This window comes from Lissotriton helveticus, chromosome 3_1 (genome assembly GCF_964261635.1).
Source record: "Lissotriton helveticus chromosome 3_1, aLisHel1.1, whole genome shotgun sequence".
Taxonomy (NCBI): domain Eukaryota; kingdom Metazoa; phylum Chordata; class Amphibia; order Caudata; family Salamandridae; genus Lissotriton; species Lissotriton helveticus.
This window is the reverse complement of record NC_136061.1, coordinates 663,472,830-663,499,234: the sequence shown is the minus strand read 5'-3', so window position 1 is coordinate 663,499,234 and position 26,405 is coordinate 663,472,830. Positions and strand designations below refer to the sequence as shown.

Below are 26,405 nucleotides of genomic sequence, written 5' to 3'. Positions count from 1 at the left end.
AGCCAGGGGGCAGGGGAGCAAGCACAGCCATGGGGCAGGGGAGCAAGCACAGCCAGGGGGCAGCTGCCAGCAGAGGTTCGCTTGGCCAGAGATCTCCCGCTCTGGCTCTGTGAAATGTTATGTAAACACGGGTTGACCCAAAGAAGTCACTGGGACCTGGGTAAGTATATAGTACAAACAAAATGGTCCCAGAACACGGTCCAGAATGCTATGCAACAATCATTCAAATAATTATCAAGAAAACTTTAAAGAGTACTGCTACACTGTTATTTAATCACAATGCGCACATATATTCAATAATAAACAGTCTAAACAGACAATGTTAAAATTCAAACAGTCAGTGCCCCAGGTAGGTAAGAGAGGAGAAAGTGAAGGTGTGAAGGGAAGTGTCAGGAGGGAAATCGTGACTTTGGCAAAAAATCAATCGATGATATTCATTAGCCATTACAATCAAAACGGTTCGGAAAGAGTGTTAAACTAATAAACTCAAAGTATTAGACATAGAAAGTGTCATGCTTCCAAATAATGTCATCAATCAATGATAAATGTGGGAGGGAGCTGACGAAAGGAGAGCTATCGACGTTTTGACCCGGTGCTGAATGCAGGCAAATGATGCGGCCTTGCTATCGGGTCTTCATCAGGACGAGTGGCGGGCTAGTATTACCATGTAGTGTGCCAGTCAGTACATGGTATTGCAGTCTCATAGGCACAATTCACATCTAGTGCATAAAACATGTAGAATTCGCAGTATACTCGGGGAAATCGAGACCTCATGGTGGTTCAAGTTCGATGCGTGGGGAAGGCACTTAGATGCAGAAAAAGAAGATTTCGTTGTCAAATCGGAGATCTGTGGTGATGGTAACATCCACTCAATCAAAGAATTCCGCCGGACATCCGATCGGAAAACTGATATGAGGAAAACAATCCTCGGCGGCCGGGTTCAGTGTTCGCGTCAGTCTGGAAACCAGTCAGCTCTGTGAAAGGCCTAATATCTGGCCAAAGATCTACTTCTTGATCTCATGGAACTCAACAAGTCTGCCTTCCCGACAGCGAACCTACCAAGACATCCAACTGCGCCAATGCTAAGTACTACAACTAAGGCTGGCTCATCCGCCCAGAACCTCAAGATTCATAAAAGCGGTCCAACATGTTCTTGCTTTAGATCATCAATCCGAGCACACAAGTGTATAAACCACAAATCACACACTATCTATCTCAGAATGATCACTTTGACACACAAGTGCCAGCTGCCAACAACCTGGTCACTGTGTTCAACACTAAACCATCCCCATCTTCATGCCAAAACCACAAGCCTTGAAACCGCATACATGGAAAATCACAAAAGCTTGTGTGCACAACACTGTCCGTAATTAATGTAAACTGGAGTTGCCAAGCTATTAGGACAGAAGCACATGCCCCGTAGTAGACAATATTACTCATACAGAAGAATAACAGTGTTATAATTGTGTTCCTGATTGACACTTCTGCTAGCCGAACTTGTTATTGGCTTGTCAGGGAAGGTGCACAGTATCAAACAGATCAAGATTTGTGGAGTTATGAGAGAGAGAGTGTCTCTTTAGCTCTCTCTCTCTCTCTGAATTTTGGTGTGTATGTGTGTGGCAGTTTTTTTCATATGATTGCTGTTCAAATAATGAGGGTGAGAGGAATGTGAGGGAAACATTTCGAGAAAAAAATGGATGAATCATAGCTGAAATTTAGGCCACAGGAAATGTATGGCAACGGAGGACCGACCACCTTGTGTGGCAGGATGAACTAAATTATGTGGCATGCCACTGGCAGCATCATGTGTGGCACTTTTCTTTTTTTATAGTAACTTTAAATCTGTGAGTAAGAAACAAAGTTTTTGGTTATGATCTGCAAATTACGCACCAGAAGGCAGATTATGTTTCAATTGCAGTAAATCCAAAATTACGTGGAAAAAAAGCCAATTACAGTGATGACCCTATGTATAACAGTAACCAGAAGGCAGATTGTTTCAATTGCAGTAGATCCAAAATTACGTGGAAAAAAAGCCAATTACAGTGACCCTGTGTATAACGGTACAACGTTCCCGCCAAATGAACACTTTAAATGACTTAACCAGCAACTGCGATTTCATGGAATTTCAAAGAGTGAAACTTAAGGCTTGTATAGCAGGCCATCATTAACCCCTCCAGGGTACTGCACACAGAGACAGCAAACACACACCAAGGAGTTCTGCAAATGATTAAAACCTGCGGAGAAATGAAAGAGGAGAAGCTGCTCCAAGGCCATCCCCACTTCTAGGTTGCAGGCCCTGCCCAACAACTGGCTACCGAAGATACTGTCTTATTCGGGACGCTAATCATATAATTTGCTGCATTCTATATAATTTACTGATTACAGGCCAGCGCGACACAATGCTACCGGGCTGCAATCAAGCAGTTATGGAAATAACCTCGCCAGGTCAGAGCAGGTATTCTGGCAGTACATTCTTTACACTCTTTATGTACTAAATACTTTCGATGCTGTACTGCGCTGGGTGAACAAACGGGCAGCTGAAATGGCTCGTTTCTATGGCTTTTATCCTGAGTAAAAGGTGAATAGCCTGTGGATCGTGTGGTGATCGAGGCAAAGGAAAAGACACCATTCTACAAAATTAACCTGTGGTACAGAACAAACATTAGCATATCACACTGGCAGGAAAGCCATCTAAAGTCATGAATCGTGGCCTGTTACACAGTAATATGGTTGCAACTTTTACACTGTCAAACGAAAAGCTGTAAAGTGCCACAAACTACCTGTGGAGCTTTTAACAATTTTAGTAAACATATGCATTTTTCCCATGGCAGTTGTGCGGTTTTGACTCTATTGATTGCACCCCTATGGATATGGGGTATGTCCCCCGGGCTCCAATAGATCCTCCTACGTGGAAGGTTAAATAAATCTGTACGATGGTTAATCTGTTTGAAACTTGATGTTTATTCCATCATGTTATCATCACATGGATGTAAACAAGGAGTCTGGGGAGAGAAGCGGAGGGGGCTTGAGGCACATTGCCGGTGCCTGCCCCCGCCGCCTACTGACCCCGTGCAGCCGCCGCCACCGCGGGATGAGAGGAGTCCGACAGACCCGGGAAATAAGAAATGAAAATGTGCAAGACAGTCGAAGACCGTGAAACCTATTTCTATTGTGTAAATTTCTAAAGATATTTCGCTGTGATCCTGGATTGGCAGATAACTCATTTTCCAAAGCTGCTGAATGTAATGGTGGTGTGCAGCTCGTTTGATCATCAGGTGTCGAATCCAAAACAGAGAGAGATCCCCTGGAAGAAGGCAGTTTATTTGCCGAAATGCATTGGGAAAGTTAAAATGTTTGCTCATGAACTAAAGTGAAAATCTATGAATTTACATCCATGTGATAACATGATGGAATAAACATCAAGTTTCAAACAGATTAACCATCGTACAGATTTATTTAACCTTCCACGTAGGAGGATCTATTGGAGCCCGGGGGACATACCCCATATCCATGGGGGTGCAATCAATAGTCATTTTGTCACACTTTGCATTGGAGAGTGATACCTCAGAGCACCATACAACCATAAAAACTTGTATTAATTGTGTAGTGCGCCCCTACCAACCTTTAGTTGTGCGTTTTTGTCAGTTTTCCAGATGGGCAAAGCAGGCATGAGGTAAGCGGTCAAGAGCAGCTGCAGAATACCACAAACCAGGATCCCTGCTTAAACCGTTCGGGTCTTGTTGAATCAGCAGTGAGCGTCCGAGGGTGAGTGGAGGGCAAGTCACCCACAAGTGCTCACAGGAAACTTGTGCTGCACAAGGCCCGAAAAGCACACCTCTGCTACTTTCATCTCAGAAACCGGCCACTCGGCAATTTAACTAATTATAAGTGAGCATTGTGACGATGTTGGGGTTCAAAGGCAAGAATTACTGGGACAAAGGAGAACTGCGGGTGGAGGGAAGGGGGGGGCGAGAACGGGACGAAGGAGAGCTGCGGGCGGAGAGAAGGGGGGTTAGAGCGGGACGGAGGAGGGCTGTGGGCACAGAGGCAAGAAAAACGGCACAAACAGGGTGGCAGAGGCAAGACAAGGGATGCTCTCCTAGTTTTACTGAGCAGCAAAATGGCGGCCGCAAAGCTCCGAATATTTCGGAATCGGGGGCGTGTTTTTTGCGTTCTGAGTGAAAGATGACGTCACAGGGCGAAAGAACGCAAAAAATACGTCCCCGAATCCGAAAGAGACGGGGCTTCAAAGGAGTGACGCCCCTCTCCTCCAATGTCTGGCCTCCTTTTAGGAAGCCAGCCAATGGAGGAGAGGGGCGGGTTCAAGCCCCCCCTAACCTAAAAACATAAACTCTTCGGACTCCTCCCACTGCTTCGCAGTGCGACTGTCCTGGACCTAAACATGGCTGTTCACACAATATCTGTAAGGTTTAACTTGCCCAAACTCAGTACTTGACTGCACAGCGCTGGGAAGCCTAAGGGCAGCTAAGCGCTTTACAAATCCTTCATTCGTTCATGTAGTCCTTGTTGCAGCAAGTCAATTAATGGGATTCCCCGTGGGTTAATGCTGTGCACAATCTGGCCCTTTTTTTTTTTTTTTTTTTTTTTTTTATGACTCAGGAACCATGTCCTAGTCCTGCCACAACAAAATGTTCCTGTTGTGGTCGGCCAATCAGGCTGACTTTTCCCCTTTAAATTAGACAATTCCGAGCATATCTAGACAAAAAGAATTCTCTAAAACAGCAGAAAAGATTTTCACAAAATCTCAAAAAGCACACTTAGTAAAGGTCTAACATTGTGTCAAATCGGGATCAGCCATTTTTTCTGTACCAGAGAGTGAAATTTCCTATTGAAATCAGCATGGGAAATAGCACTTTTTTTAATCCCCCCTCACCCCGGCTCCCACTTGACGGTTTAGCATGAAACTTTCCATTAAAGAGCCAGAGGTGGGTGAACTTTTTTTGTGCACATTTGTGAAAGGGTGGCTTTATTAGCAAAACAGAAAAAACTCTTTGTATAGAAACTAACCTGAATAATTGCACAGTGGCAACTGCCACTATGTGTGTATATATGAGCAAGCAAGCAGATGTGGGAGGGCCCCCTCTTACTCCCATACACAGCATGGCCTACTACTGCACATAGGTGCTAGCGACCTATCTTCTCACATCCGGGCTGCACGTATGCTGTCACTGCAGCACTTCCCTCCCATAGCTCCTCCATGCAAAGCTACACAGACCGTTTCAAATGCCCATAGCAACTGTCATCCACCTCGCTGCTTTCTGCGTGCACTGCTAGGTCTGCTGCAATCATAGTCGCTTAAGGCATGGGCAAAGTGGGCTCTGACCTAGGGCCCCAGTCATTCAGGGGACCCCAGATAAAGCTAGCTCTTTTCTCCGGGGAGTCTTGCCCTGATGACACTGAATAATTCTCAAACAGATTATTTTAAATGCTGTGGACATGAAAGAGCTGAAATTCAAAATTGTCCCGAACAGGGGCCCATAAAATGACTTTGGCGCAGGGTCCCCGAAATCCTTAAGATGTCCCTGGTTGCAATAATGCGCTACTCTTACATAGAGTGAGGCCAGTATTTCCAGAAGGTCACGCCCCACCAGGAAGTACGAGGCTGAGCCTACGTCAGCAGACCAGCATGCATTCTGCAAAATTGTGCATGGGCAGATAGGCAGAAGTGCCCCCCTTCCCCACCCTCACACCTCAGCTTGCCTATGCATGCAGGGCCTGCCGCTGACGTAAGCCCCACCCAAGTTCAGCTCCGCGTGCAGCTTCCGGTATCCCCCTCCAATGCTGGCCGGACCTGCTCCTGGGGGTACCGCTGAGGACATGCAAGCACATCCTCTCCCGTCATCGACGCACTGTGCTGGGCGCTCTGCTAAGGGCACGGCCGCTCTCTGACCCTGGGTGTCCAGTCGGCCTGCTACGAAGGATGTGCACAGGTCTCACAGCTCGGGGTGGCACCGCAGCACGGTTGCTGAAGCACTCCTGGTGCGACCCACCCTGTATTTTGTTGGACGGTCGGTACATAAGTGGACACCCCCACCGCCTCATCTCCTGCCAAGACAGATGTTGAGGCCCGGGGTGACACAGCCGCCGCCCACCCCCCTCACCCCCGTCTTATCTCAATGCCAAGACAGATGTTTAGGGCCGGGGTTACACAGCCCCCCCCCCCCCCTTCCCGGGCTAATTTATCTATTCTGCAGTAAAACATACAATGTTTGGAACACTCCTGCAGTTATGCACCCCCCACACTGACATCCAAACATGTAATGCTCGGTATGCTACTGCACATGTAGTGCTCAGAATGGCCATGCAGTTATGCACCCTAAACCACCCCCACATCCAAACATGTTGTGCTGGACCGGCTTCTGAAGATGTATCCACAACGTTCGGTCCTACTGCTGCAGATATGCAACCCCCCTATCCCACACACACAACATGTAATGCTCGGTATTGTGCTGCCACTCTCAACGTGTAATGCACAGAGCTGCTGCAGATACGCCCAACGCTCTAACCTGGAAGGCTCTGCCTTGTGCAGGCGCTATGCACCCCACCCCTCAGCTGATACGAGAACATGCAATGATTGGTCTGACAAGATATGCACCCGGGCAGATTCTACGGATGGGCACTGCCCTGTGCCATATTGAGTTTCTCGAGTGTGCAGTCTGTAAATGTGCACTGACACCTCCCCGTCTTCCCCCCCCTCATCCAGCTGTAGCGTGTGCTGCCGGATCTGCTGTCGCAGACGCCCCCGGTCCCAACCCCCACTGACTCCTGCAAGCATCGCTGAGCCTGCTGCAGAGCGGCCACAGATGTGTGCACTCTCCACTGCCTAGGTCGGCCACCGCACGCACCGCTAGCTATGCTCTGCAGATACGAACCTCCACAGGAATCCTCTAAGTGCACTGCACAGCCTGCGGCTACAGATGTGCATACACACTACAACCCAGGCCAGCAACCGCACGCACTGCGTGTACTAGGATATCGCCGTCCCATATCCTACGTGCACAGCTGGGCCCGCGGCCACAGATGTGCAGTCTCTCCACTGCCTAGATCAGCTTGCACTACCGCAGACATGGACCACCACAGACATTCATTCTCTACGTGTACAGCTGAGCCTGCAGCTATACCACAGCCTAGGCCAGCAACCGCACGCACTGCTAGCTATGCTCTGCAGATACAAACCACAGGCATCCTCTTAGGTGCACAGCATAGCCTGCGGCTACAGATGTGCAGACACTACTACCTAGGCCAGCTACCGCACGCACTGCTGTACTACCGCAGATTCGCACCACCCCACACACCCTCTGCGTCTACTGGCTTTGCCTTGCAGATATGAACCGCCACAGACCTACGCTGGCAGCTGGGCCTGCTGCTACAGATGTGCACATTCGCCACTGCAGAGGCCAGCTACTGCACGCACCGCTGGCTATACTTCTGCCGTAATGCACCACCCCACATCCCTTGTACGTGCACAGCTGGGCCTGCTGCGAGAGCAGGACAAAGGAGAGCTGCGGGCGGAGGGGGTGGAGCGGGACGAAGGAGAGCTGCGGGCGGAGGGAAGGGGGGGGCGAGAGCGGGACGGAAAAGGACTGTGGGCACAGAGGCAAGAAAAACGGCACAAACAGGGTGGCAGAGGCAAGACAAGGGATAGTTACCTCATGTCCGACGCTGCTCTCCTGGTTTTACCGAGCAGCAAAATGGCGGCCGCAAAGCTCTGAAAATTTTGGAATCGGGGGCGTGTTTTTTGCGTTCTGAGTGACAGATGACGTCACAGGGCAAAAGAACGCAAAACACATGCCCCCGAATCCGAAAGAGACGGGGCTTGAAAGGAATGACGCCCCTCTCCTCCAATGGCTGGCCTCCGTTTAGGAAGCCAGCCAATTGAGGAGAGGGGTGGGTTCAAGCCCCCCTAACCTAAAAACATAAACTCTTTGGACTCCTCCCACTGCTTCACAGTGAGACGGTCCTCGGCCTAAAATTGGTAAGGGCAGAGGTTCCACTCCATGTAACTCCCCCATCCCCCAGTAAACAGTGACATACTCATCATCCCCTCCCCCAATCATTCAACCCCTATCGCGGGACGTCTTCAACAGTTCCTTCCCATTTGGCGGTCAATACAGACAAATAGGTGCTGGGAATATCCAAAATGGTTATTTCCTGGATCTTATTAACAATCCTCCAAACATTCCACCTACTGTTCACAAAATGTCATCGGAACACATACACCATCTCAAACAAGAAGTACAATCTCTTCTGCTCAAAGGAGCCATAGAACCAGTCCCACTAAAATATCAAGGGTCAGGGGTTTACGCTCTGTATTTTCTAATTCCCGAAAAGGACGGCTCCTTGAGTCCTATCCTAGAGCTCAGAGAACTCAATCAGTGCGTACTATCCGATCATTCCAACATGGTGACAATTCAGCAGGTGCTCCCACTACTACAAGAAGGCGACTTTGTCTACTCTAGACTTAAAGGCCACATATTTCTATATTCTAATTCACCCCGCTCATCGCAGTTATCTCAGGTTTGTGATATCAGGACAGCACTACAAATTCAAAGTACTTCCCTGTGGAGTCACCTCTGCTCCCAGAGTATTTACAAAATGACTGGCAGTAGTCTCAGTCCATGTAAGAAGACAGCAAATCCATGTTTTTCTCTACCTCGACGATTGGCTCATTAAAGCCAACTGTTACCAGAAGTGTCTTCAACAGTCTCAAGCTACAATTCACCTGCTCCATCAGCTGGGATCTACAGTGAATGTTTTAATATCTCATCTTCAACATTCAAACACTCAATGCTATCTGGGAGCCAGTATAGACACTCGCAAAGCTCTAGCATCTCCCAATACAGCAGGAATTCGCAAAGTTCAGTCTCTTCTCACTCAGTTTCAGATCAACCACTCATTACCAGCCAGCGTTTTCATACAACTGCTAGGAATTGATGGTATCTTGCACAGCAATTGTACCTCATGCAAGACTTCACATGCTTCCCCTTCAACAATGTTTAGCAAGTCAGTGGAAACAATCGCAGGGTCGTCTAACCGATCTAGTGTTGGTGGACGGCCGCACCCATCGCTCTCTGCCGTGATGGAACTCACAAAATCTGTCCTAAGGACATCCTTTTGTTGACAAGAGTTCCACAGACCATACTAACAGATGCATTGCTGGTTGGGGTGCTCATCTACAACATCACACAACTCAAGGCTTGAGGAGTCAACAGCAGAAATATCTCCACATAAACCAATTAGGTGAATTTGGAAGGCCTTTGGCACTAAGCCTGCTAGAAGTTCTAAAAGACAGAGCTGTCCTAGTTCGACCAGACAACATGACAACAATGTATTACATACAAAAACGGGGGGGGACGACGCATTCTCTCAAAGTGTCGACTGGCACAAATCATTTGGAAATGGACAATACACCACAATTTATCTCCTAGCCGAACACCTTCCAGGAGTAAACAATCAGATTGCCGGTCTCCTAAGCAGACCGAGGCAGCAAATCCACGACTGGGAACTGCATCCCCCATTGTTCTACCGTATTTCCAACAGTGGGGGTTTCCTCACATAGACCTATTTGCAACAGCAGAAAACACGAAATGTCGAGACTTCCCACACCCACTATCCAAGGGCAATGTCCTATGGATGAACTGGTCCAGGATATTTGCCTATGCTTTTCCCCCTCTCCCACTCATTCCACTAGTAGTTCGGAAGCTCAGGCAGACATCCCTCACACTAATCTTAATAGCTTCCACATGGGCCCGTCAACCCTGGTTCACAACCCTATTGGAGCTCTCAGTAGTTCCTCACCAAAAGCTGCATCTCACCTCCAGCCTCCTCACACAGAGCCATGGAGAAATCAGACACCCAGGCCCCAAACACAACCTGGCTCTTGAACTCATAGAGTTTGGTTATTTAAATCTTCCACCAAACAGTATGAATATCCTGAAAGAAGCCAGAAAACCTACTACAAGAATTTTGTATGCGGCTAAAAGGAAACTATTTGTTATATATTGTAATAATAACGATATCAACCCATTAGATGTTTCCATACAGAATATCATCTGTTACTATTTACACTTAAAGCAATCTGGACTAGCCTACACATCCATCCGCCTCAATCTAGCTGCAAAGCTGAGTAATTAGCAAAGTGACAATACTTGTCTCTATTCAGAGTACCAATTATTATAGCCTTTATGGAATGATTAAAAAGAGTAAGTAATACCACCAAGACTTCCACCAGTGTGTAATCTAAACTAAGAACTTGCACAGTTAATGGGACCACCCTTTGAACCAATGCATAGGTGTTCACTTCAATTTCTATCATGGAAAGTTGCTTTCTTCATCGCAATTACTTAGTTAAGAAGAGTTGGTGAACTCAAGGCATTAACCTTAGAAGAAGCCTTCTTTCAACTTCACAGAGACAAAGTAGTTCTTCGTACTAACCCTAAGTTCCTGCTTAAAGTACATCAATCAATCAGTTCCGCTGCCTGTGTTCTTTCCTCAACTTGATTCAATGGCAGAACGAGCTCTACACACCCTTGATGTTAGAAGAGCTTTACTTTATTATATACACAGAACTTTTGCAAAACAAAGCAACTCTTTGTTGCTTTTGCTCCACCACACAAAGGTAATCCAGTTTCTAAATCAAGCCTTTCTAGATGGATTGTCAAAAGCAAAGAACTTTAACAGTACCCCCTAGAGCACATCCCACTCACAAAATAGGGGCTACTAATGGCCTTCTTGGGGAATATTCCCCTAGCCGACATATGTAAGGCAGCAACATGGTCTACACCGCACACGTTCACCAAACACTATTGTGTAGATGTGTTAGCAAGGCAGCAGGCTAATGTAGGCCAGGCTGTACTCAAAACACTGCTTCAAACTACAACAGCTACTAGTTAGCCACCGCTTTGGGAGCATACTGCTTTGTAGTGTGTGCAAAGCATGTGATCTACGGCACACATGCCTCAAACGGATTATGTTACTTACCCAGTAAGCATCTGTTATTGGCATTTAGAGATGTAGATTCACATGCGCCCACCCACCTCCTCGGTCACTTCTAGCTGTCGTAGTTCACTTTATATACATACGTATGGACATCTCTATTCTACATACACTTACTCCATTCTCACCCTCTGTGGTGAAACAATCTAACAATGGAGTATATGCACATGCACATTGTTACCGAAAGGAGGACCCGCCTTACCTCGTGACTGGAAAGATTTCTTCGAAGACCAATAACTTTCAAACATCCAGACACACTAGATGGAAGGAGTATGCAAAGCATGTGAATTTACAGTTCTACGAGCCAAGAACAGATGCTTACTGGGTAAGTAACACTATCCTTTTGATAACATGGCTGAAATTATTTCACACAAGTTACTATATAACCTAACTGCTACCACCGTTACCATTATATAAACACCATTACTACCAACACTATTGCCATCATTTTCTGATAGAGCCTTCCATCTGCAATTTGCTCACCTTTTGAATATTCCCCAGTCCTCCGGCTGGAAACTCTTCAGCTATACCTCTGCACAGCGGTAGGTGGTGCCATGAGGCTCAGCACCAAAGCAGTTCCGCTCCAGAAATGTCTTGTGGAGCCTATATAGGCTGCACACATTGACCTCCATTTTATTTTATTCCCACGTCACTTTACATGGATCCACAGCCATCTCTTTTGTCTCTCAGAGACACTTTGCCTTGATAATTCACCAAGTTTTCTACAGTGTCCAAGGTATGTCAACCCCTAAAACGACAGGGTTGAAACCCTGTAGGGACTGTCCCAAACAATTGTTTGCCACAGATCCCCAAAAGGTGGGCCTGTTGTGTCTAGGGTTGAGTCACAACTCCAAGGTCTACAGTGACTGCGTGTTTAGCCCAAAAACCATATGAAACTGTAAGGTGAAACTTTACATAACTAACCATAAAAAAGACTCTTTGCCCGTACTGCTTTAAGTCCATGGTGCGGTTCTGGTCCCATTACTGCTCCAGGAGTTACTGAAGCGAGTCTGTCAGCTTGCCCAGAGATTGTTTTGTCCTCCCTGACTATCATTCCTGGAGGTATCTCTTCAGTCTGTTGATACGTCTTGCCTACAGTCGCAGATCCCCATTACAGATGCATCCTTGATGGGCTCGGACACTCATCTTGGGCAGATGAAGTAAAGGGGTGTTTGGCTGTTGCAATGTTGAAAGTTATTTGGCTGCTCTGTCTGCCTTTATGCATCTTCCTGCTTGAACCTTTGTTCAAGTCACTCTTAGTGTTGCTGTTTCTGAAAGTTCTGTTTTATTTCCTCCCACATCCTCTGTGGGATTTAAATTTGGTGTTTACCTTTTTTTTTGGCCTCCACATTCCAGCAGATGCACAGTTGCTCACTCTGAAAACCATATGCTTGGTGGCTATGGTTTTTGTCCATAGGCTTAGCGAATTACATGTCCTGTCAGTCTGATACATATCCAAGGTTACAGGGACGTTCTAGTTGTGCTCAGATTTCACTTGTACAAAACCAGTGAAATTCAGCAGTTATAGTTCCTGAGCTAACTATAACTTACGCCCCTGCCATGCACTGCTTATGACCGCACATATTACATCACCCCGGGGAAGCCGTGGAGGCCGTACGTGCCTCCCCCACATTTATTTGTTAACCTAGCCACAGGGAGGTGGTGGTGTCACTGGGTGCAACAATAACCCTTTATTACCTGGGAGCCGAATTAGTAAAGCAGCGCGAGAGCCAGTGTTTCGCTTTTTTTCTTTTTAAAGATAGCTACCAATACTTCCTAGTTTGAAGTGTTGCCAGCCAATCATATCTCCGCACTAGATTGAGAGGGGTTGCGAATCCTCTGTGTCCCTATATATACAAATTTGGATTTTGGTAATATCTCTGAAACTACTGAACGGATTTACACCAATTAACAAAAAGGCACTTCCCTGGACCAACCTCTACCTACCTGCCAAATTTCGTCTCATTGCGTTCAGCAGTCCGGGCTGTAGCTGTGTGTAAAGGTCCTATGTGATTCAACATGGGGGGGAATATTGTTTTGACACCCCCACCCTCTTTTTCTCTCCCGCTTGACTGATGACCCTGAAACTTCAAAAACAGCAGCTGAAGTGAAAGTCATATAAGTTTTGAAAATTTGGTTCGCATTCGTCAAACTGCACCACAGTTATTGACAAATTAAAGAAACACTCGTCCTACGGAAATTAGGTCCTAACTAGAACTACCTACTGGTGACACACATTTCTGTGTGTGTATATACCTGTGTGTGTGTGTGTACGTATGTGTGTGTGTGTGTGTGTGTGTGTGTGTGTGTGTGTGTGTGTGTATGTATGTATGTATATATATGTATATATATATGGATTTTGGAAAAGGGGGGTGGTGATGGACAGAGTTTCTGAATGATGCAGAATACTCTTACCAAGTCAAGAGATCATGGTTTTAATCCATCACCGTTTTTTAGCTCAATGCACCATCCCAGCTCAGAAACTGGCTATATGCAAATTAGTCTGTTCCTGTCCCAGTGCATGATGGGAACAGGGCAAACCAAACTACCAAGCCAATTCTTATACTGGTAAGGAAACAAGCTTCCGGGGACCGGTTTCTGGCATCACAGCCTTCTTCGGCCCGGCTTGCTTGAATCCTGATGGTGCAATGAGCCAGGGACTCACGTCTGAGCATACCCTCCCACACATAGTGTGGATAAACCGATTTTGGAAAAGGGGGGTGGTGATGGACAGTTTCTGAATGATGCAGAATACTCTTACCAAGTCAAGAGATCATGGTTTTAATCCATCACCGTTTTTTAGCTCAATGCACCATCCCAGCTCAGAAACTGGCTATATGCAAATTAGTCTGTTCCTGTCCCAGTGCATGATGGGAACAGGGCAAACCAAACTACCAAGCCAATTCTTATACTGGTAAGGAAACAAGCTTCCGGGGACCGGTTTCTGGCATCACAGCCTTCTTCGGCCCGGCTTGCTTGAATCCTGATGGTGCAATGAGCCAGGGACTCACGTCTGAGCATACCCTCCCACACATAGTGTGGATAAACCGATTTTGGAAAAGGGGGGTGGTGATGGACAGAGTTTCTGAATGATGCAGAATACTCTTACCAAGTCAAGAGATCATGGTTTTAATCCATCACCGTTTTTTAGCTCAATGCACCATCCCAGCTCAGAAACTGGCTATATGCAAATTAGTCTGTTCCTGTCCCAGTGCATGATGGGAACAGGGCAAACCAAACTACCAAGCCAATTCTTATACTGGTAAGGAAACAAGCTTCCGGGGACCGGTTTCTGGCATCACAGCCTTCTTCGGCCCGGCTTGCTTGAATCCTGATGGTGCAATGAGCCAGGGACTCACGTCTGAGCATACCCTCCCACACATAGTGTGGATAAACCGATTTTGGAAAAGGGGGGTGGTGATGGACAGAGTTTCTGAATGATGCAGAATACTCTTACCAAGTCAAGAGATCATGGTTTTAATCCATCACCGTTTTTTAGCTCAATGCACCATCCCAGCTCAGAAACTGGCTATATGCAAATTAGTCTGTTCCTGTCCCAGTGCATGATGGGAACAGGGCAAACCAAACTACCAAGCCAATTCTTATACTGGTAAGGAAACAAGCTTCCGGGGACCGGTTTCTGGCATCACAGCCTTCTTCGGCCCGGCTTGCTTGAATCCTGATGGTGCAATGAGCCAGGGACTCACGTCTGAGCATACCCTCCCACACATAGTGTGGATAAACCGATTTTGGAAAAGGGGGGTGGTGATGGACAGAGTTTCTGAATGATGCAGAATACTCTTACCAAGTCAAGAGATCATGGTTTTAATCCATCACCGTTTTTTAGCTCAATGCACCATCCCAGCTCAGAAACTGGCTATATGCAAATTAGTCTGTTCCTGTCCCAGTGCATGATGGGAACAGGGCAAACCAAACTACCAAGCCAATTCTTATACTGGTAAGGAAACAAGCTTCCGGGGACCGGTTTCTGGCATCACAGCCTTCTTCGGCCCGGCTTGCTTGAATCCTGATGGTGCAATGAGCCAGGGACTCACGTCTGAGCATACCCTCCCACACATAGTGTGGATAAACCGATTTTGGAAAAGGGGGGTGGTGATGGACAGAGTTTCTGAATGATGCAGAATACTCTTACCAAGTCAAGAGATCATGGTTTTAATCCATCACCGTTTTTTAGCTCAATGCACCATCCCAGCTCAGAAACTGGCTATATGCAAATTAGTCTGTTCCTGTCCCAGTGCATGATGGGAACAGGGCAAACCAAACTACCAAGCCAATTCTTATACTGGTAAGGAAACAAGCTTCCGGGGACCGGTTTCTGGCATCACAGCCTTCTTCGGCCCGGCTTGCTTGAATCCTGATGGTGCAATGAGCCAGGGACTCACGTCTGAGCATACCCTCCCACACATAGTGTGGATAAACCGATTTTGGAAAAGGGGGGTGGTGATGGACAGAGTTTCTGAATGATGCAGAATACTCTTACCAAGTCAAGAGATCATGGTTTTAATCCATCACCGTTTTTGACTTGGTAAGAGTATTCTGCATCATTCAGAAACTCTGTCCATCACCTTTTCCAAAATCGATTTTATCCACACTATGTGTGGGAGGGTATACTCAGACGTGAGTCCCTTGCTCATTGCACCATCAGGATTCAAGCAAGCCGGGCCGAAGAAGGCTGTGATGCCAGAAACCGGTCCCCGGAAGCTTGTTTCCTTCCCAGTATAAGAATTGGCTTGGTAGTTTGGTTTGCCCTGTTCCCATCATGCACTGGGACAGGAACAGACTAATTTGCATATAGCCAGGTTCTGAGCTGGGATGGTGCAGTGAGCTAAAAAACAGTGATGGATTAAAACCATGATCTATTGACTTGGTAAGAGTATTCTGCATCATTCAGAAACTCTGTCCATCACCTTTTCCAAAATCGATTTTATCCACACTATGTGTGGGAGGGTATACTCAGACGTGAGTCCCTTGCTCATTGCACCATCAGGATTCAAGCAAGCCGGGCCGAAGAAGGCTGTGATGCCAGAAACCGGTCCCCGGAAGCTTGTTTCCTTCCCAGTATAACAATTGGCTTGGTAGTTTGGTTTGCCCTGTTCCCATCATGCACTGGGACAGGAACAGACTAGTTTGCATATAGCCAGGTTCTGAGCTGGGATGGTGCAGTGAGCTAAAAAACAGTGATGGATTAAAACCATGATCTATTGACTTGGTAAGAGTATTCTGCATCATTCAGAAACTCTGTCCATCACCTTTTCCAAAATCGATTTTATCCACACTATGTGTGGGAGGGTATACTCAGACGTGAGTCCCTTGCTCATTGCACCATCAGGATTCAAGCAAGCCGGGCCGAAGAAGGCTGTGATGCCAGAAACCGGTCCCCGGAAGCTTGTTTCCTTCCCAGTATAAGAATTGGCTTGGTAGTTTGGTTTGCCCTGTTCCCATCATGCACTGGGACAGGAACAGACTAATTTGCATATAGCCAGGTTCTGAGCTGGGATGGTGCAGTGAGCTAAAAAACAGTGATGGATTAAAACCATGATCTATTGACTTGGTAAGAGTATTCTGCATCATTCAGAAACTCTGTCCATCACCTTTTCCAAAATCGATTTTATCCACACTATGTGTGGGAGGGTATACTCAGACGTGAGTCCCTTGCTCATTGCACCATCAGGATTCAAGCAAGCCGGGCCGAAGAAGGCTGTGATGCCAGAAACCGGTCCCCGGAAGCTTGTTTCCTTCCCAGTATAAGAATTGGCTTGGTAGTTTGGTTTGCCCTGTTCCCATCATGCACTGGGACAGGAACAGACTAATTTGCATATAGCCAGGTTCTGAGCTGGGATGGTGCAGTGAGCTAAAAAACAGTGATGGATTAAAACCATGATCTATTGACTTGGTAAGAGTATTCTGCATCATTCAGAAACTCTGTCCATCACCTTTTCCAAAATATATATGTATATATATATATATATATATATATATATATACACATACATACATACACTGGGTCAGTCTGTCACTTTCATCGTTCAAGAAGAGGAAGGGTTGCATGAAGCAAAGCACAGATGTACTTTCTCTCACTATGTTCAACCTACAAGAAGGAACAAAGTGAACTATCTGCTCTTTATGACCGTTACCGTAGCCATGAAAGGCAAAGCAGTGACCAAGTGCACCATTTCTTGCTGGGTTACCATTAACTTAGATATATTACACCAGGTCAAGAAAGACCTCATTCCTTCCTTCCTTCCTCCCTTCCCACAGGTATTCAAGCACACTCCATGAAGGCCTTGGCAACTTGTACTGCTCTTACCCTGATAATGTTGGGGACTGAGATTTGTCAGGCAGCCTCTTCTTCATTACTCTCATACCTCAGGCACTTAGTGACTGATATTTCCACAGGGCTCCTGTTCATGACTTTCATGGTTAGCTGGCACTAATCAATCCTACCTGCGGGTGGAGAGGTATTCCTTTATAAGATGATTATTTTGCAGTAAGAAGTATCCTTCAAAAGAAAGTTACTTTTGGTAACAATATTTCTTCTACAGATTGGTCACCACCTTCAGTCTTTTCCTGTATTTCTGTTGAAAATGCATGTATGTCCCAGATCAACAGCAGGTGCGCGGTGGCTGCTGTTTCAGTTAGGTGTTGAACCCTTGCTGGCCCCTTTGTAGGTTTCTTCAATGTAATGCTCTTTCCGTTCCAGGGCTAAGCTCACCCATGGTAACAGTATGCCAGCAAATGTCAAAACTTTCAATCCTCCTTTATTGCCAAAAGTCTCCAGCAGCTGCTACTGTGTAGTGATCCATTGTTCCTCCCTAGAGCAACAGGGTAACTGGGCATCTGGCTGCCTCCATGCTTCACCATCTGCATTTTTAAATTTGTTCCTTCAGCCTTTGAAGTGGTGCAGAATAGCCACAATGTTGCCCCCTCTTCTCCACAAGTTTGTCTCGCTACCTCTGCACATGTCTGTCTCTCTTTTACTGCCTTTCTCTCCCCACCTCTCTCTATCGGTCTTCTCTCTGTCCCCGTCTCTCACTGCTCCTACTGTCTCCCCATGCCTATTCTTTCACTGCTAGCCCTCCTGAGCCCCTTTTCCGTCTCTCTATCTTTTGTAAACTGTTTCTAGTGTTGTAGTCACCAACTTGAAAACAGGATGACCATTACATACTTCAGCCGATTTAACATTTGTACCTTCATCTTCACTACAGGTTAGAAGTCCAGGCTGATGTGCAAAAAGAGACTTTTCACAAGGATTCAGTCAGCCTTGGTGCTGTAAGTGACAGCGCCAGCACACGTGCGATGGCAGGCTCCATCATTAGCTCCTACAACCCGCAGGACAGGTGAGTGTGGGCCGGTAGCTAGAGGGTATGCAATGCTTCAAATCGGGCAGGTGTGCAGTGGGACGCTAGTTTAACTTTGTGTCCGATGTCACAAAATCAAGAGATGAGACAATAACTGGGGACAGAGCCTACAGTAGTGCAAGGCAAAGAAATCCACTTGTGGTTGGCATGAGCTGGTATGTGGTAGGTGAAATAAGGGAATTTGGTAGTGGGTTGCGGTAGACTGGGTGAATCTGGTAAAGAAGCGGCAGCAGATCTGAAGTCAAGACCAGTGGTATCATGAACAGCAACATTCATGCATGGGGCATTTTTGGAACATATTGAGGGCCAAGCTTCATGGGGACCTAGCAGTATCTGCGGGACATGTGAGCCCAGTGGCTAGTATAGCATGATAGGTGGGGTAAAATTGCTGGATAGCACGAACCTTTACTTAATTTTAATAGTGCAGTGGCTTCTGACCTTTCAGCAGACCTTTGGTTTTTGGTTAAGCTATTGACTATAGACGGTTTTTATCGAAGTGCTGCTGACCTGTTCGTTATTATGCCTTGATCATCTTATATGCTTATGCTACGAAGTACCTATAAAGTTTTGCCTTCTCTATTAACTGCATTCATGCATGTACTTCCTCCAACCATGTGTTTTGGCACTTGTCTGTGCTGAATATATACAATTTTTTTCTGCAGGGATTGCAATAACATGGAGATTCAAGTGGACATCGAGGCCAAGCCCAGCCACTATCCTCTGGTTAGTGGTAGTAGCACAGAAGACTCTTTGCACACTCACCCCCAGATGAGCGAGAAGGAGGAGGAGCATCATTTCAAATTCTCCAGCTATGGTGGACTGGATTGTGTAGTCAGCCAAACATGCAACATTACCCTAGCTCAGCCAGAAAGCCTACGCAGTGACCTGGAAAGCTCAGACACACAGTCTGAAGACGTGCCAGACCTCACAATGGACGAGTGTGACTCCCCGTATATTCAAAGAGGGCCTGAGCCTCGGCCGCAAACAGCTGGGGACATGGAACTCCAGGGTGAGGACTTGTGCGATGAGGTGGTGGTCAGCCTCGAGCAAGTGGAAATCGAAGTATAGCATGGTGTACACTTGTCTGTACAATGAAGCACACTTATCGAACACACTTCTTTCTCCGTTTTTTTTGTCATTTCTTTAATACGTTCCGAAATCTGAGTCCATTGCTTCAACAGCCCAAGGTGGTCCAGTTTTTGCTAATCCTCCCTTGAAGGATGGGAGGAGCTGACACTCCCCCCAGCTGGACAGATTGGCATTCGTAAGCTTAGCCATTCCACTACTTGGAGTGACAAAAACTAAAATGGAGCTCCATACTAAATACAGCTTGGGCAGCTATTGTGTGTGGGGGTATGGGGGCATTGAGGGTAGCCTCTAATGGGTTGGGCACATGTAATTGTTAGTGAACAGGGAGGGGCAGGTTCTCCCTTGAATGTAAATGATTATGTAATCGTGCTAAATTGCCAATGAGACAAAATTACAATTGTAGCTCTGGGGGCATTCTTCTCCTCTATCCTTTTTGCCTAATTGGGTGGGCTGCAGTGGTTTTTACCCACTTCTGAAATCGCTTGTTCAATGGAGGTGGACTTTCTTATCTGCCTAATACCTGCTGAATCTGGGCACGCACAGCCTTGTTATTTCAGTTATTGGCAGGAGTAACCTCTATGTAGGGCTGTCTGGGTAAAGTGTATATGTGTGTATAGTGTATGTATGAGTGTACATATGTTTGTGTTATGTACATACATGTGTAAATTGTGTGTATGAAAACCATATTGAGGGCACATTTCAATAAAGATTTTATGTCTGAATATGTGGAGCCCGTGTCATTAAGATGTAAAGTGAATTTCTAGTTGACTCAGACGTTCCGTTTAGAAGGGTGATTTTTTTTTCTTTTTGGCTTGTGGGGCTATAGTATTGAGTTTATAGGGTAAAGTATCCTCAGAGTATTATTCTTGGTCCTGGGTTCTTCGATAATCAACACTGAATACCTACAGGTGTGCGATTTCTGAATACATACTGCTAAAAGAAAATTGATACCATCGGCTTTTGCAGCCTTGTATAGTGTATATGCAAGCTTTGCCTCTTTTGACGTGGGATCATGTTTTCTTCCAAACCACCAGAGGTCACAGTGACTAGGTGTCAGAAGGGCTCCATGCCAGTCACCCAAACAGAGGTGATGTAGATGGTAAGTAGTGCTAGATCTCGGGGTCCTAACATCTTGACGTTGAATGGCAATGAAAGAACCCTCCTTTGGAAATGCATTTCATGGTCTCATTACTGGAGGGCTACATTGGCTGATGTAGGTATTTCAGTAAATCCTGGGAGTGGTGGAAACAAGGAAATGTCAAGGAGAACATTTAGGGCTATGATAATTCAAAAATGTTGCCAAAGCCTGAATACGCAAGATTTTTGCCCACTTTAAGTATCAATTAATGCAGCAAAGTAATTGCTATGCTGTGAGGTGTGGAATGAGTTTGCGGTGATAGATATGTTATAGTATCATGAGATGGTTGTATCTTTGTGTATGAGATGTAGTAATAGTTGGTGCAATGTGGTGTGCCGTGCCGTGCATGTGATAATACATGCTTTTGTACAGTGCACAAGTGCCTCATAAGGCTGTTGGCTGTATAGTATGTCTCACTAAAATGTTCTAGGGTTGCCTCGTATAGAAGAGTTTTAAGCAGTCATCTGATGTGTTCCAGGTATTAAGAACTGGTATAGCCTTAAGATTGCTGTTCAGTTGAAGTTATTTAAGTGTTTTTTTTTTCCCCTTTTCAAAATTAAGACTTCTAGAATAACAAGCATTGGCATTGCCAATAGGTCTCGCCTTTGGAACCTTATAAGTATTTAGTTATGCAGTACAATATCCTTGTTGCAGCAACATCAACTGTTGCATGTCTAAACACTTATAAGGTCCCAAATGCGAGACTATGCAATCATTTATTTATTTTGAGAGTTTTATATAGCGCGAACAAGATCTTTGCAGATAACAGAGCACTTCACAAAGGCAGGTGGAGGGTAGGGGAACAAGGGGGCATAGTAGGGAGGTAGATCAACAAGATCATGTACATAGCACCAATATAGTATATAACATAGTACCAATATAACGTATAGTACAGGTATGAGGTAGCAGGCATAGTTGGAGCGTAGGCCATCAACAAGTTCATGTACATAGCACCAATATAGTATATAACATAGTACCAATATAACGTATAGTACAGGTATGAGGTAGCAGGCATAGTTGGAGCGTAGGCCATCAACACGCTGTAAATAATACAGAGTAATATTATTATAAACAATAGTACGTATAGTACGCATAGTACAGGTATGAGGTAGCAGTGCATTGTTGGGGCGAAGGCCATCAAAACGCTGTAAAAAATAAAGGACTAAAATACATCAAAACACACGTGCATAGGAATATATAGGCAATATCATAACAATTTCAATTTCAAAAGTGCTTTATTCGAGTATTACTCATAAAAGCAGACATACAAACATATAATAAAAAGCAATTAAATTTACAAAGTCATTTAGACACAAGCACATAACAGTTTTTTTAAAAAGTATAACTCGTCATAGACACAGGTGCAAAGTACAATACTATTAAAAATACCGAAAAATGATGATCACAAAAGCATTAAAAAATCCTAAAATTTCATACCAATAAGATTTCATACCGATGATACATTAAGTGAGCATTTACAGAGAATAGACACTAGTCTAGCAGTCTCTGATCAGCTAAATAAACATTTACAGAGAATAAACATTAGTCTAGCAGTCTCTGAGCTATTAATAAGCTGTTACAGAGAATAGACAAGTGTCTAGCAATCTCTGAACAACTAGGCAGTGAGTAATTAACCTACCAGCAATCTCTGCCTTATAACCCATGCCCACCCTAAGTACTTTGCGGTGGCAATTATGATCCAATTTACAGAAGTAGATCTTACAATACGCAGCGCTACCATGCTACTTTTTGTGCCTAAGTTCCTGCACATAGGAGCCAACCAAGCTCGCCTTGGTGCGGAATATACTGGACAGGAAAACAAAAAGTGACCAAGAGTTTCATTTCCTACCCCACAGACTGGACAAATTGCTACACCCCCTGTTTTCCACTTAGATGTTAGATTACGAAGGGGGAGGGAACCAACCCTCAATTGAAAGAGCAGTTTTCTGTCTATGGGGTTCGATATGTAGTCCCAGTACATTTCATAAATAGGGTACATCTTAAATTCCAGGAAACTGGTGGTCATAGACCCACTGTTAATACTTAGCAGACTCCTATTGACAACATATTCCCAAAAAATGTTTTTTAAAGTAGACTTAGTGGGAAAGGAAGCCCCAACTGGATCGGTCCATAAAGCATTTAGTCCTAATTCGAACAATGCAATCTTTAATGTTTTAAACCATCTGATTTTATTATAACAATCGGCTTTAATAACATCTATGAACCCATCTGCGTAGTGGGAGAGCTCTGGCGTGGTCCAGAGCCTACGCCAGTATAGGATCGGGCGTAGTTTGGCCATTTCCGAAATTTCTCTTCTACCTAGCTCATAACGCAGGGGCAATAGCGGACTGCTCTGTGGGGTACCTGTCAGTGACCTTAAGAATTTATTTTCTGAAGTTTGGAGTTCCTGGAGATTTTCATGCCCCCATAACTCCGCACCGTACAAAGCAGACCCAATTGCTTTAGCCTCGTATATTATCAGAGGTGGTTTAATAGGTTTAGTCAGCGATTTCCTGTGTTCCTTAATAATAGTGCCAGCTAGTTGCTTATGCCTTAATATAGCGAGATTAAGATGTTGCTGCCACTTATTGTCATTTGAAATAAGGATCCCCAGGTAAGTAAAAGATTTGACGACCTCCAGAGTGCGACCACTCATGGAAATTTTTGATTTAAAATTTCTATGTGGATTAAAAACCATGAGTTTTGTTTTGGACGCATTCACCTCCAGTCCATGATCTACACAGAACTCGTCAAATATTACCAATGCTTTTTGCAGACCACTTGGGGTTTTAGATAAAATTAAGGTATCATCGGCGAACATTAAAATTGGAACTTTTTCACCTGCAAGAAAAGGAGCATCCACTGCCCGAGATTGCATGCGGGAGACAATACCATTAATAAAAAGGGTGAACAAAGTAGGGGCCATTGAGCACCCTTGCCGAACCCCGCGCTCAACGGGGAATTCGGCAGTATCATTTCCATACCCACCCCATCGAATTTTGGCATAGTTGCCCTCATGCAATCGTATGATTAAGGACAACAAGACCCCAGGGACCCCTAGAGTCTCAAGCACTTCCCACAGTTTTGCCCTTGGTACCAGGTCGAAGGCAGCCCGCAAATCAACAAATGCTGCATACAGGCTGCCTCCACCTAGCACCACGGTCCTCCACTGGATCAGTTGGAAACGAAAAACTTGATCTACGGTGCTGGTTGCCCTACGGAATCCAGCCTGGAAGGGAGATAAAATATTAACATCAGCCCAATCGAGTAACCTATTAACGATTACTCTCCCCACTATTTTTTGTATAGTATCTAATAAACTAATAGGGCGGTAATTACAGGGCTGAGCACGATCTCCTTTTTTATATACCGGGATGATTACAGCACCCCGCCAGGTTACTGGAATATCTGCACCTCTGGTAATGTAGTTTATTAGCAGGTGGATGTATTTGGACCATCTTTCATTATCGTTTAAAAAAACATCTGCTGGAACCCCATCAATGCCAGGGGCGCGACCACTTTGAACAGTTTTAAGTGCAGTCAGTATTTCGCTCTGCGTGAAAATATCGTCTTCTGCCAGTGAAAAAGGCAAGCATCTACTGACTACAGACTGATCTCTGGAAGCGTACTGTTCACTAAAGAATTTAACCCAGGCGTCCTGGGGGACATTGTTAGTACTAGCCTCTTCAAGCCTGTCATGACCCCATTTGACTATATGCCAGAATAACCTAGAATGATTTTGGTCGCTAGCACTTTTTAGCTTGTTCCAGTGGGCTTCATCCCAATCTTTTTTCGCTTTAGCTATGCAATGTTTATATTCCTGGCTGATCTAATAACCTCCAGATTTTTGTTCTTAATTGCATCACCCAAGGAGGTTCTTGCCGCCTTACAGTCGTGATTGTACCATTTAGCAGCTCTATAGGCACAGATCCTCTTTTTATTTACCGGTTTTAAGAAGTGGAATTTGATTTCATTAAAGAGATCTTCATGGACCTTGGTAATATCATTTTGACTAGTGAGATGCCCAGCCTCTCCCTCAAGGGCCATTATAGCCTTATCAGTTGCCATACTTATTTTTTCTAAGATCAGCGGATCTGTTCTAACGCTTGTCCACCTCAACCTGCGTAAGTCATTAGTTGGTACAATCAACGGGGGGTAAGGATTCAATACAATTACTAGGAACCATAACATCAGACAGCCACCATTTGTGGAGAACACATAGAGGATTATGATCACTCTTGAGCCTTTCCAAAACAACCATATCAATAACAAATGACCATATGGACATACTACATATGACATAGTCAATGCGGCTCTTATTTCTCCCATTATTGAAAGTCATGGCTGGTACTCTATCTGACTTGGTCCGACCATTCAAAGCCCTTAACCCTTGTTCAAGGCACATAGCATTTAAACCAAGAATGTCCACGGTCCAGCGAGTTATTGGGGTTGTGTCAAGTGCGGGGATGTCCCAAATCTTATCTTCCTCCGCACCTAAGAAAGCCTCACCAGTGTCTAGTGGTTCGAAAGTGCGGTTTAAGTCGCCTGCTATTATAATGTTCTTCCCAGAAGAGTAAATGTCTAGGAAATTATACAGAGACAAAAGAACCTCTGATTTTCCTGCACTTCCCCCTCTAGCGTATATATTATAAATGTCAATGGAGGTGGATAAGTCCCCCGTAAGTCTAATGAGCTGAATGTCTTTTTGATGGAGCTCCAGATTTTTCACTTCGATCTTTAGGGACTGGCGGACCCATATAGTGAGTCCCCCCATCGGGCGTCCTTTAGGGCCCTTAGTGGCCGGAATGTGAAAATTCAAATACCCCAGTGCAAAAACGGGATCACAGGCCCAAGTCTCTTGAAAAATACAAACGTCATACTGACTGACAAATCCAAACCATTCTCCACAACCCATTTTGGAACAAAGCCCAGCAACATTCCAAGACAATAGGTTCCCGGTGGCATTTGCCATACTTGGTTTAGAACTGTGAACAGACCCATTCAACATTGCATCGGCATTAACGTTATCTTTTATATTTGCAGTAAATAGTCCTGCTGTGGCATCAAGGTTGGGTGACTTGTTTTGTGTACCTGTAGAACAACTGTGCTCCCCTATTGTACGTGCAGCCGAAGGAATTTGCAACAGAGGCTTGGGGTTAAATGGTTGTCAGTCACAAGCATCAAGGTTGGAGAGGGCAGAAAATCTGTTTTCCAGACCTAGACCCCACTCAGCGAGGCCGAAATTCTTACTGCCCCTTTTAGTTACAACGTTCCATTTTGTTCTTAAGGTGCTTGAATTGGGGCCTCTACCTTTCCGGGGATAGAAAAAGTCTAAAGTCAATGGAACAATAGAAGAAGATCTTCTCTGTGGAGGGAAGATATTAGGCAAGATGTTTGGCAAAACCTCAGGGTCAGAAAAATTGAGCACAACGCAATCACCCTTGAATTTTTTTACCCTGTTCCCAATCCACTCAACCCTTTTAGCGTTTACCAGTTCTTCGGATAATTGCTGCTTGCCCCAAGGAGAAATGGCCATGTTGTTAGTTAGCCATGATAGAGATTTATTTAGAAGTGATGATGTTGAATCAACTTCGCCAGGAGCTAGTGGGGGTACATTTGCAAGTACAAGAACAAGTGGCGAGGCTTCCACAACCAGTTCAAACGACCCTTTCGAAGTATTAGGTTCACCATTAAGAGGAGCAGAGGGTACAACACCGGAAATGCTATCAGGTGGATTTATCAGTGAAGCCATCGGAGGGTTTGGCACAACAGCAGGAGTCAAT

General features: G+C 45.3%; 1 protein-coding gene across 1 annotated transcript in view; it reads left to right on the top strand.

The window, feature by feature from the left end:
- The window catches only part of RNF19B (ring finger protein 19B), a 148,672-nt gene extending 128,466 nt beyond the window's left edge, over nt 1–20,206 (top strand). The window contains exons 8-9 of the mRNA XM_078680755.1: nt 18,243–18,374; nt 19,058–20,206. Coding sequence (XP_078536881.1) covers nt 18,243–18,374; nt 19,058–19,463 — 538 coding nt within the window. The 3' untranslated portion in view covers nt 19,464–20,206. The remainder of the gene's footprint in view (nt 1–18,242; nt 18,375–19,057) is intronic.
- The last annotated feature ends 6,199 nt before the right edge of the window (nt 20,207–26,405 follow it).